This window comes from Caretta caretta, chromosome 7 (assembly GCF_965140235.1).
Source record: "Caretta caretta isolate rCarCar2 chromosome 7, rCarCar1.hap1, whole genome shotgun sequence".
Lineage (NCBI taxonomy): Eukaryota > Metazoa > Chordata > Testudines > Cheloniidae > Caretta > Caretta caretta.
This window is the reverse complement of record NC_134212.1, coordinates 92,207,061-92,224,482: the sequence shown is the minus strand read 5'-3', so window position 1 is coordinate 92,224,482 and position 17,422 is coordinate 92,207,061. Positions and strand designations below refer to the sequence as shown.

The window sequence follows — 17,422 nt, the reverse complement described above, 5'->3', positions numbered from 1 at the left end:
AATAATTAGATAAATAGCCATTTAACATCTTCTTACAAGGATTTTTGTTGGGGAGAAAAAGTCAGCTATAAATTGCTTTTTCTGTGGGCAATAAAGAGGTGTACAATGCTTTGGAGTATAGAACATAGCACAAAGGGGAAGAAAAGAAAAAGCACTAATACAGATAATGTGCATGAGTCAGAGGGATTATGTATTCCATCAAGAGAACAGTAATATATGTCAAAAGCTACAGAAACTGTTGCTAACTACGGAAAGCATTTGGGTGACTTTTCCAAAAAATTTTTATACTTTTTCTCATCTTCTCAAAAGTGAAAGTTCTTAGTAACAGCCTTAACTCTTCCTACCATCAACACTACTTGATGTACTTTCTAATTAGGTTAGAAGTGCCCATGATAAATAGTAAGCCCAAAGGATAGGTTGGCAAATGCTTTAATTTCTGCTATGGACTATAAATTTGACCAAAATATTAAGATTAAGGTTTTTGCATGCACAAGACCAGGCTGGCCAGATAGATAAGACAGCACAAGACACCTATGAAAAACGCCATGCGGTTATAGCACTTCATCGTCACACTACCACAGGGGTTCTCAAACTGGGGTTCGGGACCCCTCAGGGGTCGCAAGGTTATGATGTGGGGGGTCATAAGCTGTCAGCCTCCACCCCAAACCCCGCTTTGCCTCCAGCATTTATAATGGTGTAAAATAGATTAAAGTGTTTTTAATTTATAAGGGGGTGAGCAGGCACACTCAGAGGCTTGCTATGTTAAAGGGGTCCCCAGTACAAAAGTCTGAAAATCACTGCACTACCATGTTATTTAATAAGACGGGTGGACAGAGTTAAAGGTTTGTTCTTTTTGGATTTTTTGTAGTTCTACACCTGCAGATTTGTCCAGGTGTGAAAGCATGGTATGGACAGTTCGCTTTGGGGAAATTAATTGGAGAATGAGGAAATGACAGGAGCCATATCTTGCGTAATCCTAAGAAGTTTTGGAGTATAGGTATAGCCCTCAAAAGTGGTTGCACTATTGACAAACTGAAAGACAGGAATAAGATAAGTCAATGTTAATTTGCATCCCCTAATGTACTGTATGGAATAAATCAGTAGAAAAAGTGGATGCATAGCTGCAAACATAAGATCATTTTTACATGCAAATGGTATTTCTCTAGAAGATTGTTTCAGGCTGGTTGACACTTACTGGACTTTGATGCACACCCTAAGTCACTACCACCAATGTACTTATAGGCCCATACCATCCCAAAGGTTTTCAGTGGTTACAACCATTGTACATCGCTACTAAGTCAGTCAACCATGTCAAAGGCAGGGAAGAAAAGAATGACTGGATGGTGATCAGGATAGCTCTGGAATACCTGCTTTGTCTCCAAAAATTTCTGACCTCTCTTCTCCTGCTTCCTCCACCTTCATGCCCCCACTGAAACTTGGCTCACAGTGCAACAATGTCTCTATTACTGTTCCTTCTCCTCCACACCATAATGAAAAAGAACCACAGAGATGGTGTTGGGGGCTGCTGCTTTCTGTCTGTCTCCAACTCATTTCCTGCTATGTGCTTTCTCCTCTGAATTGCTCACTAAAAAGTCTCCTTTAAATAATCTACTGCTCCCCCTCCCCTCCCAAGGCTTTATTTCTTTATTTCAGTCTCCCATTTATTCTAACTTTCATGTCATAACTCTAGCCTCCTGCCCACAACTTCTTTCCATCTTCAACTATAGATTCAGTCTCCCAAATAAAATGGCCACTCCACAGACCTTTCCCTTGACCACCTTGGCTAATAGCCGTTGATGGACCTATCCTCTATGAACTTATGTAATTCTGTTTTGAAGCCAGTTATATTTTTGGCCTTCATAACATCCCCTGGTAACAAGTTCCACAAGTTGACTCTACGTTGTGTGAAGAAATACTTCCTTTTGTTTTAAGCTTATCACTTATTACTTTCACTGGGTGCTTGGTTTGTGTGTTATGTGAAGGGGTAAATAACTTCACTACTCACTTTCTCCATACCATTTGTGATTTTATAGACCTCTATCATATCCCCTCTTATTTGTCTTTTTTCTAAATTGACCAGTCCCAATCTTTTTAATCTCTCCTGATATGAAAGCTCTTCCATATCCCTCATCATTTTTGTTGCCCTTCTTTGTACATTTTCCATTTCCAATACATCTTTTTTAGGATTGAGCAACCAGAACTGCACTCAGTATTCATAGATTTATATAGTGGCATTAGGATATTTACAGTCTTATCTATCCCTTTCCTAATGGCACCTAAGACTGTCAGCTTTTATGACTGCCGCTGGACATTGAAAACATCCGCTCAGTGACTCCTAAATCTCTTTCCTGAGTGGTAAGAGCTAATTTAGATCCCATCATTTTGTAGTTAGGATTATGTTTTCCAGCGTGCATTACTTTACATTTATCAACACTGAATTTTATCTGCCATTTTGGTGCCCAGTCACCAGGTTTTGTGAGATCCCTTTGTAAGTCCAAAGCAGATTGTGAAGAGTTAACTATCTTGAGTAAAAAAAAAAAAAAAAAAAGTTGTCTGCAAACATTGCCACCTCACCGTTTGTCCTCCTTTCTCCAGACACTTTATGGATATGTTGAATAGCACTGGGCCCACTACAGATCCTTGGGGGACACCGCTATTTACCACTCTCCATTTTGAGGGCTGATCATTTTTTCCTACCCTGTTTCCCATCTCTTAACCAGTTATTACGAGCATTAAAAAAATCAAAGTAAGTTTTGTACATTTTAAGAAATGAAGAGCTGAAAACTTACGTAGTCTTTTACTGTAGTTTCTAAATGGGATATTAGGTCCTTTAGTCTACTTATAACATCATCTTTTTGCTCCACAATGTTTATTAGCTCTTGAATCCGCTTATTCTGTGTCGTCATTTTCTTTGAGATGAGAAAAGTTACATTTTTACTAGGTTTTAGATAACAGGAACGCGTTGTAACTCAGGCTGTCGATTAATCACAGTTAACTCACATGATTAACTCAAAAATTAATCATGATTAATCGCAGTTTTTAAATCACACTGTTAAACAATAGAATACCAACTTAAATTTATTAAGCATTTTGGATGTTCTTCTACATTTTCATATATATTGTATTTTGTGTTTTAACTGAAATCAAAGTATATATTATTTTTATTAAAAATATTTGCACTGTAAAAATAGTATTTTTAAATTAACCTCAAACAAGTACCATAGTGCAATCTTCGTCGTGAAAGTGCAATTTACAAATGTAGATTTTTTGTTACATAACTGCACTCAAAAACACCACAATGTAAAACATCAGAGCCTACAAGTTCACTCAGTCCAACTTCTTGTTCAGCCAATCGCTAAGACAAACAAGTTTGTTTAAATTTAAAGGAAATAATGCTGCCGCCTTCTTATTTACAATGTCACCAGAAAACAAGAACGCTTTTGCATGGCACTTTTGTAGCCAGCCTTGCAAGGTATTTACATGTGAGATACGTTAAACCTTCGTATGCCCCTTCATGCTTTGGCCACCATTCCAGAGGTCATGCTTCCTGATGCTCGTTACAAATATAATGTGTTAATTAATTTGTGACAACTCCTTGGGGGAGAATTGTAGATCTCCGGCTCTGTTTTTCCCCGCATTCTGCCCATATATTTCATGTTATAGCAATCTCGGATGATGACCCAGCACATGTTGTTCATTTTAAGAACACTTCCACTGCAGAGCTGACAAAACGCAAGTAAGGTACCAATGTGAAATTTCTAAAGATAGCTACAGAACTCAACCCAAGGTTTAAGAATCTGAACTGCCTTACAAAAATCTGAGAGGAACGAGGTGTGGAGCATGCTTTCAGAAGTCTCAAAAGAGCAACATTCCTTTGTGGAAACTACAGAACCTGAACCACCAAAAAAGAAAATCAACCTTCTGCTGGTGGCATCTGACTCAGATAATGAAAATGAACATGCGTCGATCCACACTGCTTTGGATGGTTATCGAGCAGAACCAGTTTTCCGCGTGGATGCATGTCCCCTGGAATGGTAGTTGAAGAATGAAGGGACAGATGAATTTTTAGCGCATCTGGCACATAAATATCTTGCAACACTAGCTACAACAGTGCCATGAGAACGCCTATTCTCACTCTCAGGTGACACTGTAAACAAGAAGCAGGCAGCATTATCTCCTACAAATGTAAACAAAGTTTGAGCGATTGGCTGAACAAAGAGGTAGGACTGAGTGGTCCTGTAGGCTCTAAAATTTTAAATTGTTTTATTTCTGAATGCAGGTTTTTTTGTACATAATTCTGCATTTGTAAGTTCAACTTTCATGATAAAGAGATTGCATTACAGTACTTGTATTAGGTGAAATTGAAAAATATATATATTTTTTCACAGTGCAAATACTTGTAATCCAAAATAAATATAAAGTGAGCACTGTACACTTTGTATTGTGTTGTAATTGAAATCAATATATTTGAAAATGTAATAAATATTTTTGGATGTTTTCATAAATAGGATTATATTACTGTCTAACAATGCAATTAATTGTGATTAAATTTTTTAATCTCTTGAAAGCCCTAATTATAACATGACTCCAAATCGTTTGCACTCAAACACACAATGAAAAACAAACCATAATAGTGCTAGGTCTATTCAGTTAAGCACACTATGAAATTAGACATTAAGCTATTGTAATTTTGTATGAATAATTAAAGCAGATATAAGTTTCAGTGAATTTATTTCTCTTTAAGAGTTACCTCAGTAGCTTCTTCAAGTTGTTGAGCAGATTCACTTAATTTAATCACTTGCATTTCAATCTCTGTAATCAAATAGAGAAACTGGTTTGCATTACATAGATTGCAAACTAGTAGTTCATTCAGTAAATTGGCAAAGTCTTTCTATAAAAAGGTTTTAGTCATTTGCCAATATTTGAGATACATCGAGACTATTCCCCCCAGTTTGATTTAGCAGTCAAAAATATTTTTTGATTTTCAAAGGAGTAATTTAAATAGTTTGGAAAAATAAATGCATATATTTCAACCAAAATGATCCAAATAATTGCACTTTAAGCAAATGGGTGGCTTCTTCCTGTAAGCCTGCTCGAGTCTTGCTCAGAACAATAACTTTAATATTAGAGACCTTAATACATTAAAGGAGGACTGTGATTTTTTTCCACTCCCAATATAGGAAAGCTACCCCTCCGCCAAGAAAAAGGCCACCAAGCCCACAAGTGGGTAAGTGAAGGAAATCCAGATGTATGTCTCTCTCTCTCACACACACACACACACACCCCCCTTTCAGTTCCGGAAATAGGTCACAATAAGAGAGTCTGGAGTCAGCTTAGATAAGCCCACTACTCATGTGTATGTCCTGAGATACTGATTTGCTTGCTTATTTGTTTTTCCAGCCTCTAACCTGTTAGGAAAGTTTCAATCATTCCAGGTGTGCTGCAAATACATGACCAATGCAAGCTAGACAGGAATGGAGGTTTGTTACCCCCTCCCCACACCTCTTTTTAAGGACAGTTATAAATTTTCACATATTTCCTCTATTTTGATGCAACCAACAGGAACACAAGCTCCTTCACAAGCAGAGATTTTAGGGGAGATATCTGAATCCACAATTTTAAAATGTTGTAAGAGAAAGAACCACCTCAATATTAAAACCAAAGTCTTTTCACCCTCTTCCTCACAGCTCAGCTTTTCTATCTTGATTGATCAGGTTGACTAAACAACGGAAAGGTTTTTATAAAACTTCTCCAATCTCCTCCCTCCTTAGTGTGATTCCATTTTTTTTAATTAAGTTTACAACGTAGCCTTTGGTTTTTAACGTTTAGTACCTCTGCAGAGTGAGCCTATTTGGAAAAAAATGCTATTCTACGCTGATAGAGTCCTCTTGATGCTCATTGCAAGATTTAGAATTTACAGTAGTTGGAGGTAAATGTAGAAAGTCCTCCTGAAGGTTCTGAGTGTTAGTGGGAAGGTGCGTCATGTCAGGGTTTACAATTCTACAGCTGGTGCATCCCTACCTCTGTGTGTGTGTGTGTGTGTGTGTGTGTGTGTGTGTGTGCGCGCGCTGCTCGAGGCCGGAGAGCCTGATTCTGCAAAACAGGGAGAGGGAGCCCAGGCTAGTGGAGCAGCCAGGCTCAGTGAAACCTCAGTACATCAGGTAGCATCCTGGACAGGGCATTCATATGTAAACACAACCTCCAGCCAACCAACCAAGAAACTGATTGTTGCAAAAAGAAAAAAACTGAAGCTCCACAAGATGCTTTAGGACTGTGCCAAGTGTTACATTAGCAAGTTTTAGATATGGTGCTGAACTAGCATCGGTCATCAGTTTAGGAGGATTGCACCTCCTCTGAGTTTTAATTTTAGTCGTCTGAGCAAGTGGCAGAGTACTAAGTACTTCCTCTGTATCATGGATAGCATCTTCAGCAACTTGGACACAATATTCTATGATTTTCTTTTCAGACACAGAATTAATAGGGTGCAGTCTACTTAGTTCTTTTTGCGGTATGCTTGTAGCCATTATTATACTCTGGGGGGAATTCTGCGCTACTGCGCATGCATAATTAATGAGCTGCACACTAAATTTTTTGCACAGAAAAAACCCTTCTGCTGAAGTGTTGCTGCAGTTCTGCCTTTTGCCCATCAGAGGGAGCTGTGGCGATAGAAAAAAACAGCAGCTCCTAGCCAGCGAGGGAAGAGGAAGAGCTTGCCTTCTTCGCAATGGGCCAGGGCAGGAGCTATGGGGAGACAGACAGCGTGGGGTGCTGGGAGTCAGACAGGGGCTCATAAGGGCTAGTGGGAGAGGACAGACTGGGGCAGGAGCTGAATGGGAGTGAAGGCACAGGGCCATATGGGGAGAGCGAGGTATAGGACTACATGCTAATGGGAAGGGGTGCAGAGCTACATAGGGGCAGGGGTGAGAGTGGAGGTGGAGGGACACGTCGACAGGGAGTACAAGGACACATGAGGGTGCAGAAACACATGGGGACAGGGCAGATGTGCCTGACTGAATGGGACAGGGTAGGGGTCAGCCAGGGTCTGCATGAAAATGTTCCCTAACAATCCCTCCCGCCCCCTCAAAAAAAATCTGTTCCATACTTTTCCCACCCATACTCAACAACCTTTCAAGTTAGCACCCAGACTCCTTCCCAGCAATTTATTTCTCTCTCCCTCAGCTCCTCCATTAACCCTGACTCTATCAAGCCTTTGCACTGCTTCTGAGGGGTGCGGGAAATATGGTTCTGTATTATAGTTTAACTGAATTACTACTCATGAGTTCTGTATGAATATGCCCAGTAAGGAACCTATTTGTCAAAAACATTTCCTGAAATTTTTGTTGTCGTCTGTATTGTTACAGACATACTTGCTGACAGGTATTTGTTTCAAATGTTTTATTTTGAAGAATAGTATTTGCATTGTTTATGGCTACGTAATCACGTGTTTCCAATCACTTTCAACTTTAGGCATGTTGAATTAGTAGTTCACACACTGATATTTAGTAATCATTAAATATTAATCATTGTTTCCAGCATATAATCAACAGCTTTCATATTTACTAGTTAGAATGAGAAAGTAGTGAATTCACACTAAGAACTGAAAGATAAGCTAACTAGATTTATCGTTAATATATGCCCTACATACATTCCAGAAGTTTCTAGAATTTAGCAAATCAATTCCCCCCTAATAGTTTATAAACTCCATGTCTTCGGCATTCAGTGAGTTGATTCCACCCACTAGCCAGTCACTCCACCCATTACCATTTTTCCTCTAAAACTTTAGACAGTTTTGTTTCCTCAACAGCAGGCATGTACTTAAGCTGCCTTTTTTTTTTTTTTTTTGGGGGGGGGGGTGTTGGGGAAGGGGGTGAAGTAATTTTTTTCCATTCAGACTAAAATTAGAGCCCATTTCAGAGAAGACAAAAATCCCCTCAAATATTTTGTGGTCAAGTAATTACTTTAAATGACAAGTTGAAAAAAAACTCAATGTGATAAATTTAAAACCCACTAGATTTTCTGGAGTAAAAGTCTATGCAACTGGATTCATACTTTGAGAATTCTACTATAGTTATATTGAAAGGCACTAGTTCTCTTGTGAGATCAAACTTCAGTGAAAGGTTACCTGTAAAATACAGTAATTTCAGTTATTAGAATATATGCTGTGCATGCTCTTAAAAATGTAAAATCAATAAGAGTCAATTAAAAAAATCATCCTAAAGTTAGAAGATTACATTTTAACTCGAATAAGGCTGCATCTTTTCAAATTAAGTAATAACTGAACTGTTCTATAATTTTTAAATAAGATTGGTGGTTTAGTTGAGCTTAAAATAAAATAAAAATAAAGGCAACATCCAATTTGATCAACTAGAAAGATCACATTATGAGCAGATGGTAAATACTTTGTAGTAAATATTAAACTTAAGCAGGTTAAGATATCCAGTCCACTTTATTCATTAGAATTTAACACATTTTCTAAGTCGGCATTAGTTCAGAATCACTCTTATTTTACCCCACTCACCTTTAGTTCTCTGTGTCAGCTCTTCTTTGGTTTTACTTAGCTCAACAGTAACTTTTCCCAGTTTTTGTTCAAGCCAAGCAATAGCTTCCTGTGGGTCTTCTAGGGATACAATATACCTGTGAGCTTCTTCTGCCTGCTTCTTAATATCAGTGACATCATCTTGCAGAAAATTAATAATGCCCTCAAGATCAATACAGTTCTCAGGAGCTACATTATTGCCTCCTTCCTAGAAAGGAAGTGAAAAGTGCTTTATGGTTATTTAGCAATGGCCTAAATTGCTAAAATAGCTTGTATCAGCTATAAGAGAATTCTAAATTCTCTTAGACAAATCTTAGTATAGACATCTTTTCTATGGACAGTTGAACAACTTAATGAATTTGTCCAAGAAAGGGAAGGATAAAACCTAGGAATTCCCAGATTTTAATCCTGACTGATGCCATCTTGCACTTTGGGGATAATATCTGCCTCTCTCTTTTTTTACAGCACTTACAAACAAGGGTAAAATTTTCTCTATTATATGGATATAAACCCAAGTAACAGCAGAATTTTGCCCACAAACCACAAAGTATTATATCTTGAGTTGGGAGAATGTGGAGTATAAACACACATCAAGTAAACAGTCTGTGTCAATTTCTGAATTGTTATTAACTAGAGTCTGGAAATATATTTTTGTAAAGGTAAAATAGAAGAGTTAAAGACGCAGCTTTTTAAAAATTAAGATGAAGAATAAGGGGAAGCAGAGGTTCAAATAGGATGACAAAGCTGCAATATCCTGTCTTGTGCCAAAAACAAGCACCAGGGCCTAATTATGCCTTTGATGTATATGCTACTCCCATTGCTTGAGATGTGTACACAACTCCTTTTTGAAAAGATGTTTAGGCTCCTCTCACTGAATATGTTTATAGGAGCCTAAAGTCACCTGTAATAGATACATCACTGAAGTTAAACAAAGTTAAATTTATATTAGATTCTACTATAAGTGCATCCATCTTTTTAGTGCACAAAGCCCAAATTTGAGAACCTGAACTACTTACTTGTCATCTTATAGTACACATCTAAATTTTCATCCCTTGAAAAATGCCCAAAATAGATCTTGAGAGTTCTTTAATGACAAGCTAAAAGGTAATGACATCTAATTTAATAAGAAATAAGGTCTACCCTTCTTGGAACAAGGATTCTTGATGTCACACTACATCAATTCCTTGGCATCTGGAGTCAGTTTACATTAATACCCAACCATGAGAAGTGCTCATCCCTTAACGGTAGGTTAGGTAATAGTACAAAGCCAGATTCTTCAACAATATGTAGGGGGGAAATTACCAGCATTGCAGCTCTTTCATTACAATGGGAATCCTTTATCTCCTGTTCTTCATCCAGGTTTTTGGCACATTCATTTACCAAATCCTTGTAGATTTCCAAGCGTTGTTCAGAAGCTTTTTCCAGCAACTCTCGTTCATGAGAAAGACATTGCCTGTATTCAAAGAGTTCTAACACTAGAAATTACTTTTTTTTTTTTAAACGAACAAAAGAATAATAGTGCGTCTCTGACACCGACTGTTAGAACCTGGGTATTCTCCCATCCTTGTTCATTTTGTGAACTGAGTTAATTTTAAGTTACAGCTGCTCTTTCTAACAAACTTCACGAGTGTATATTAGCCTTGTCTTCAGAAAGAGTTCAGTAACTAAAAATTATGAAAACTATTTCTACAGATCAAGGATTTCACAAGGTTGTCTGAATTGTGCATCTTACTAAAGGTAAGCTGTACACTAAGTTTGTGTATATGTTTCATCAGGATTTCCATTCAAGCAGCTTTTGAGCCTCACATACCAAAACTACTTATAGCATGGTAGTGCGCTCCTATGTCCTCCTCTTGCACGGAACATATCTGCAGTTGATACAGGGATTGGAATTTACAGATGTCCAAAGTCTATCCCAAATCATGTCAAAGTCTTATTACTTAGTTCAAGACTTCTAGAATTGAAACATTTTATTGTTCTGGAAAGCATTTATATTGGACCATCATCAACTAGAGTACATTTGCAACAGGTTTTCTTCCTGTAATTTTAGTAGACAGTGCAACAGGCAACTGTAGCTAGAACTTTATGGCTAAAGCCACTGAAAACATATGCATCATCTTCCCAACAAGAGGGCATTGATTTTTTGCCTTGGTAGCTTGAGAGATGTTGGGACTTCAGAATTGTCATTTGTCTTTCAGTGTTCTCGTCTTTCAGTGATTTAAGTCAGTCAATACAGAACTCTGGGTTTTTTATTTTTGTTTAATGTGAAGTTTATATACAATACATGTTGCTTTCATGGTAAGTGGTTAATGACACAACTTGGGTATAGGGTTTGAACTAGCTTTGGAAGGTAAAAGGACTTCAGAGTAAGAAAACTGAGGGGAAAGACCAGAGCAGTCAAAAAGAATTTGTAAGTCTTCTTTCTTTTACAAAGAATCTTAACCAATGTAATTTCTAAGGGAGGTGAGGGGGAGAAGAACTCAACTTAAATTTGACCAAATCCATCCATTCGGTATAGTGAAAAAGCAAACAAAATTGACCTCATGAAACAGAAGGCTGTTTAGTTTTTTTGTTTTTTAAATGAAGCCTTGTATATACAGGAAAGTTTGTTATAAGTAAAGGTATGACTATGAACAGATACACAGTGGGCTATGCTTGTATAAGCATTTACTCCAGTTAAAAGGAGTAACTTTTTCAGTTTGACATGTTTGAGAAGGGGTTTAAGCTAAAGAGTCACTTATATTAGACACTGGAATAAGTGTCTGCACAGGGTGGAGGTGGGGGGGAGGGGCAGGTATGTTAAACTTCCAACACTAAGTATTTGGCTTTTACGTTATTATTTCATTTTACCTACAACTGTAAAAGATACAAATGTTTACCATCTACAGGTTAAGGTTAAAAGACTGAGTTCCACAACAGTGTAAACTACCTACAACTAGAAGACTATAAAGAAACCTAAGCAACAGTTAACTTACCTGAAATCCGTTTCCCGTTGAGCAAAATACTGAGTAAATTCTTGTGTGACTTCTTCACGAATTTTTAATTCCAGGAGTAACTTATCTTTTCTCTCATTGATCAGCTTGCTTTTCAAGTGTTCTATTATATTTAGTAGTCTCTACAATGATCACAAATAGCCTTTTAAATGTTTTTATAAAGGAATGTTTACAGAAAGATTTTGTAATCACTGCTCCAAGAATAAAAGGTTCTTCAAAAGATGAGAATATTGGTTCAGATTTTTTTTTTTTTTGAAATGTGAGCAACCGTTGTGTCCAATTCTGTTACCATTATCAAAAAAAAAAAAAAAACACCAGGAGGACTGGTAGGTAGATTACATGTTGGTAAATTGCTGTACCAGTGCAAACCATCAATATTGTATACATATGTACACAGAACAAGCATGTTCAAGAATCCAAAGAACATTACAATGAATTATATCAACTGTTAGAAAAAGTTTTTCTAAGAAAGATTGGAATTATTTATCTGTTCAAAACAAGGTTAAAATCTACAGTTTTAAACAGTATATTTCTAAAATGGACATCGTTTCTCACGGAGCATTAGTTGGAGAATATAGCACAGCAGAATACAACCCAAAGCAAGAGTGGTTTCTAAATCTAGTTCTGTCCCACATTAAATTGATAAGCATGCTGAAGCATAGAAGAAAGTTTGCTGCCAGAGATCTTGCATGCATAGAATATAGGCATAAAGGATTTTTTGTATTACTGAAGTCCACAGCTTGCCCATGCTGTACATATGGTACATTGAGAAGAGGTCTATTTACATTGACTTTCAGTAATGGGTGCAACCAAACTAAATCATGACCAAATCCGAACTTAAAAAGCCATTTTTACACATCTTTCCGCAACAGGCAGCATGCTTCAGTCCCCCACAAATACATTATTGGAAGGATGAACCGTACCCATCAAAAGTTATATTGTATTGACTCTGAAAGCATCCCAGGTACATACCTGATATACTTCTTTTCCAATAATTACTTTATTTTCCTCCTCCTCATTTGGCATCTCTTTTGCCATGTCATGTTCCTCCTCCTCATTTGGCATCTCTTTTGCCATATCATGCTCCTCATGTGTCTCATTGTTATCCACAGTTAAATCATCATCATCATCATCATCTTCTATCACATCTTCCAGGCTCCTGTCCCAAAGTATAGTGGCTCTTTTTCTTGCTCCCTGCATTTTAGTGTCAGCATTATTTATGAGAGACACTTCTCTTGCAGACTTCTGGACAAATGGCTGCTGTTGGGGAGCATTAGAAGTGTCTAGAACACAAATCTGTTGAGGGAAAGAGGTTGTCAATTATTTGTTAGGCACTGGTTTAGAGAATACTAAGCACTTATGGAGGTAGCCTGCAGCCATGGCTATCACTTAGCATGCAACTGGGGGCTGTACTTCATTCTGTTGGCAATGCCCACTTGCAGTTACTGCACCTGAAATTTTCTGCCACGCTACAAAACAGGAGTACTTTTGAAGTGCAGAGAAGAGCAGGAGTCATGCAGAAATTGCACTGTTTTGAGACCCTGAACTCTCCTGGAATGAAGCACTGGAAATTAGCTAGAGGGACGAAACCACCTCAGGAATGGGGTTGCTAATTCCTTTGACATAGAAGAACTGCCGATACATTATTTTGGCAAGAACTGTGGAAGACTGTCTCAGGAGCTAAAGGCAGCTTGTCCCTTTTGCAGATTCAGACTGCAGTTAGTGCTGGAGAGTAAGCAACTCTCCCCAGAAATTGGAGGAATTAAAGGAGGAGGAAAAAAAAAAACTGATGTACTTCTCACCACATGCTCGCTGAGAACAAATAGCTTATAATCAATAAGAGAACAGGGTGAGACGCTTGCATTAAATTTATGAATGTTTAAAAATATCTGTAGCAGGTCAGAGGTAAAATGAGCCATATGTGTAAAGTTTGGAATTTCTAGGGATTATGGTTTTCTAGCTGGCAGAGCCCAAGAGAGCATTATAATCACAACAGCTTTTTGTAAAGACTCATTTTTTAAATGTTTCCTTCCCAAAACTATGAAGTATTTCAACCAGGAAAGATTATAGAACATTTAATTTGATCATGAGGAGACAAATTTAGAGACAAAATTCAAAAATCACTGAAGTATGATACGGAGTACTTGTGGCACCTTAGAGACTAGCCAATTTATTTGAGCATAAGCTTTCGTGAGCTACAGCTCACTTCATCGGATGCACGAAAGGTTATGCGCAAATAAATTGGTAGTCTCTAAGGTGCCACAAGTACTCCTTTTCTTTTTGCGAATACAGACTAACACGGCTGTTACTCTGAAACCTGAAGTATGATAGGGATTTTAGAGACTTTACATGCAAGTCTAAATTGTACAGATATGGAACTGCTAAATTATCTCCATAATGTAACTTTGTAGTTTTATTTTAAAAATCTTCAAAGTTATAGTGCACTTACTTTTTGGGCAATTGCGGAGAACTTTAGCACATTGAGGGTTTCGTCATATGCAGCAGCACACTGACTGATGTTTACTATCATATATACCTTCCCTTTTCCACTGAAAAAGCCTTGAAGGAAGTGAGTTAGTTTACTTTCCCGAAATGGTATGTGCAGCTGCAGCCTAAAAAATAAATACCAGAGTTAGATACATTCTAGTTCAGTAGGGAAAAAGAGCCTCAGTCATAACATTTCAATCTGCAATTCCTGGATTCTTTAACCATATAAAAACAGACCACATTAGGTCTTCGAAATTTAAGCATTAAAAAATTGTTAGAATGATAGTAAACAATCACACTGCTAAAGGTACTACTCATACAGGTATTTTTAGTAGCTCTCACATTACTGTAAAATTAGAGAAAGACACTTGGTTGGCTACATGTACTTGACAGCAGTTTGTATTTAGTTTCATTGTTTCTCCTGTGTAGTATGGTTGTGTGGATCTCACACAGTAATGGGGGTTAGCGTGCAGAGAAAGAAGAGTGAGATTATAGAATCACAAGAGTGCAGGATGCTGAGGAGTAGGTGTATCATCTAAAGCTTTGTCTGTCATTTTTAAAAAATTTGCTAAATTTCTAATTGATGGTGTCTTCCAAGTTTAATGTCACCCTGTGCAGACCCAGCATGAGGCCTATGCACCACTTACTCCCTAGTTTGAGGGCGTATGAGGCACTTAAGTGGTACACAGGCTTTATGCTAGCCCTTTAGAAAAAGAGTAATGGATTGAGGTAAAACCATTGCGATGTGATATGGTGTCCAGAGATATCCATTAATTATAGCCACAGTTGATCAAGGACAGCTGCTCTCTGCACTGTCCCAAGTTTGAAAACTCCTTTCTATACTTAGAATTTGACTTACTGCTAAATGCAGTCCTCCCCCAAATCCACCTTCCCTGCTGAGAACCTCTGGTGCTTCACAAGCCTGGTCTGTACCTTAATGCTGGTCCTGACATCCAATATCCAAGCACCAGCAGATGATGCATGCTTTACAGACAAGTGTACAGCTGGGGGAGCATGCAGGGGTTTCCTGCCCCAAAGCTTGGTTTACAAATAAATCAGTCACTTGTCATGGAAGACTAAACAAGTTTCAAAATATGTAGGAATTTGAACAATCAGAATGAACAGCAAAATGTCTGAAAAGTGTATTAACTGGTTCATTTTCCAAAAACTACTCAGTGTGTTTATCAGACTTCCCAGAAATTTTGCACATTTGGGCTGAAGAGTCTAGGAAATTTATCAAACTGCTTTTTCTACCACAACTACAGTTAACATTTGTGCTACATGCTGTAGAAAGGTACCTTTAGCTATTCTATAAAGACACAAAAATTTAACAGTTATAGTAGCACCTACTTTGACTGTTGACTGTTCTTAAGTGCATTGATGCATTTGCCTAGAATCAGTAGAGAAGTGTTAATATTTCCACTCTCTTTCAATCTATCACCTTCATTGCGCGTCTTGGTACATCTTTCTGAGCCAGCAAGATCACAGAGCACCAATCTGAAAATACAGATTAATAGTTATTTTGCTTTTCAGGTGTTTTGAAGTCAGCAAAATTAGCGTTAGCTTTGAAATAAACACAATCACTTACTCACTGACTCGTGTTACATTAGGTGCTTCAGAATCTTCAATCTTTAACATTTTAACAGTGAATATGCTGTGACTAAAAGATATGAATACAAGTTTTTAAAAACTGGTCTAATTTCAACACTACTAAAATTCAAAATACGTTAGTCTCCATAATGCCTGTGTGAGGAGAGATTCATGATTGAAGATATACTTTGACATGAAAATTTACCTTAACATCCTGAATGTGTGTTTATGAGAATATACGCTTGAGACCAAAATGTCTTTTTTTAATTGCTCAAACAGGCGAAGTAGTAGACTATCCCCATACCCAACACTCTTGATTATTAGAAGCCTGAGGACTTTTCAAACCCCAAATGAGACTGGAATATAAAGGCAAACAAACTTAACAGCTAAATGTCTTACCTTCAAGGAAGGCATTTCAGCAAAAGGTGTTTAATTCTTATGTAGGTCAATCTTATTGCAAGATCTGAGCAAAAATTGCAGTTTTTGTTCGCCATTAAAGTAGGTCAAATCCAGAACCTAAAAGTCTAGACTCTCCCCACAACACAAGCACCACAGAGATTTTAAAAAGTGGCCAGCGTGGTTTTTGTGTTCTACTACCCTATATTGAACAATACCAATAACGGTTCTCTCACCTTCTACTGGAGTAAGTATTCAGTTTTGTGCAAGCAATACTCTGGTGCTTCAACCCGAGCTTCAGAAGTTTAAAAGCTTCTTTTGAATCAGAAATCTGAATCCACTGCAGATCTTGAGAGGAAACAACAAGATTTCATCTTTAATGGGCCACACATTATTTAATACATATATCTTGATTAGCACTAGAATACTACTGTCATTTAGACTGCCATGAGGGCATGCTAAAGCAGAAATACAATTACACTTGACAACACTTTGCGATCAATGGAATCAATCTTACCGAAAAAAAGCCATTGATCAGTACTTTGAGTCTACAAAATAATGAAAACCATATTGATAAATGCAACAATGTTTGTACCTGAAATCACCACAAGGGAACTTCAAGCAATATTAAGATGGTAACTTTTGTTAACTAAAAACATGGAAAAAAAATACAATAAAATTAGCCAGAGACAGCTCTCAAAGTAATGCTGAACTGTGACAAATAAATAAATAAATAAAAATCGAAGGTTAGATCAAATTTTGTTTTTTGTTTAATTTATGCAACCTTGTATTCTTGAGGTTATGTAGTCCTCAGTATAATGATATGTACTAAGACATGGCTGTAAGACTTTCTTTCTGATCCTGTATAAAATGCATGTTTAGAATCTCAGTAGATAGGAAGTATCTAAGCGGTATGTACACCAGTTTAACTGACTTTTTAGGGTAAGTCTACACTGCAATGAGATACCTGCAGCTGGCACAGGCCAGCCAACTTAGGCTCAGAGGGCTTGGGCTAAGAGGCTATTTAACTGCAATGTAGACATTTGGGCAGACCCTCCTACCTCGCAGGGACCTAGAGCCATAGTTCCAGCCCAAGCACAAACATTTACACTGCAGTGAAACTGACTCTTAGCCTGCGTCAGCTGATATGGACTACCCATGGGATTTTAATTGCAGTATAGACATACTGTTAGGGGCTGAATCTATACTCTGCAAAGGAGATGACAAAAAGCTCACACCACCACCACACCTAATACCCACAAATAAAGCCTTATTGGGCCTTCTAAACTGGACCTGGTTAGGTCTATTTGCCAGTATAAGGTCTCAAAACTCAAAACTGGGGTGGAAGCAAGCAAGACAGTCCTTGTAGAATTTCCATGAATAATTCAGCCTAGTTGTGACCAGTGTAGCCTGAGAAATC

General features: G+C 37.6%; 1 protein-coding gene across 2 annotated transcripts in view; it reads right to left on the bottom strand.

Moving 5' to 3' along the window:
- The window catches only part of KIF20B (kinesin family member 20B), a 76,128-nt gene that overhangs the window by 37,212 nt on the left and 21,494 nt on the right, over window positions 1-17,422 (bottom strand). For both annotated transcript variants that reach the window (XM_075130949.1, XM_048858422.2), the window contains exons 9-18: window positions 16,239-16,350; window positions 15,605-15,676; window positions 15,367-15,513; window positions 13,979-14,141; window positions 12,502-12,825; window positions 11,512-11,651; window positions 9,839-9,989; window positions 8,519-8,744; window positions 4,751-4,812; window positions 2,790-2,909 (exon numbers count right to left, since the gene is read on the bottom strand). In XM_075130949.1, coding sequence (XP_074987050.1) covers window positions 2,790-2,909; window positions 4,751-4,812; window positions 8,519-8,744; window positions 9,839-9,989; window positions 11,512-11,651; window positions 12,502-12,825; window positions 13,979-14,141; window positions 15,367-15,513; window positions 15,605-15,676; window positions 16,239-16,350 — 1,517 coding nt within the window. The remainder of the gene's footprint in view (window positions 1-2,789; window positions 2,910-4,750; window positions 4,813-8,518; window positions 8,745-9,838; window positions 9,990-11,511; window positions 11,652-12,501; window positions 12,826-13,978; window positions 14,142-15,366; window positions 15,514-15,604; window positions 15,677-16,238; window positions 16,351-17,422) is intronic.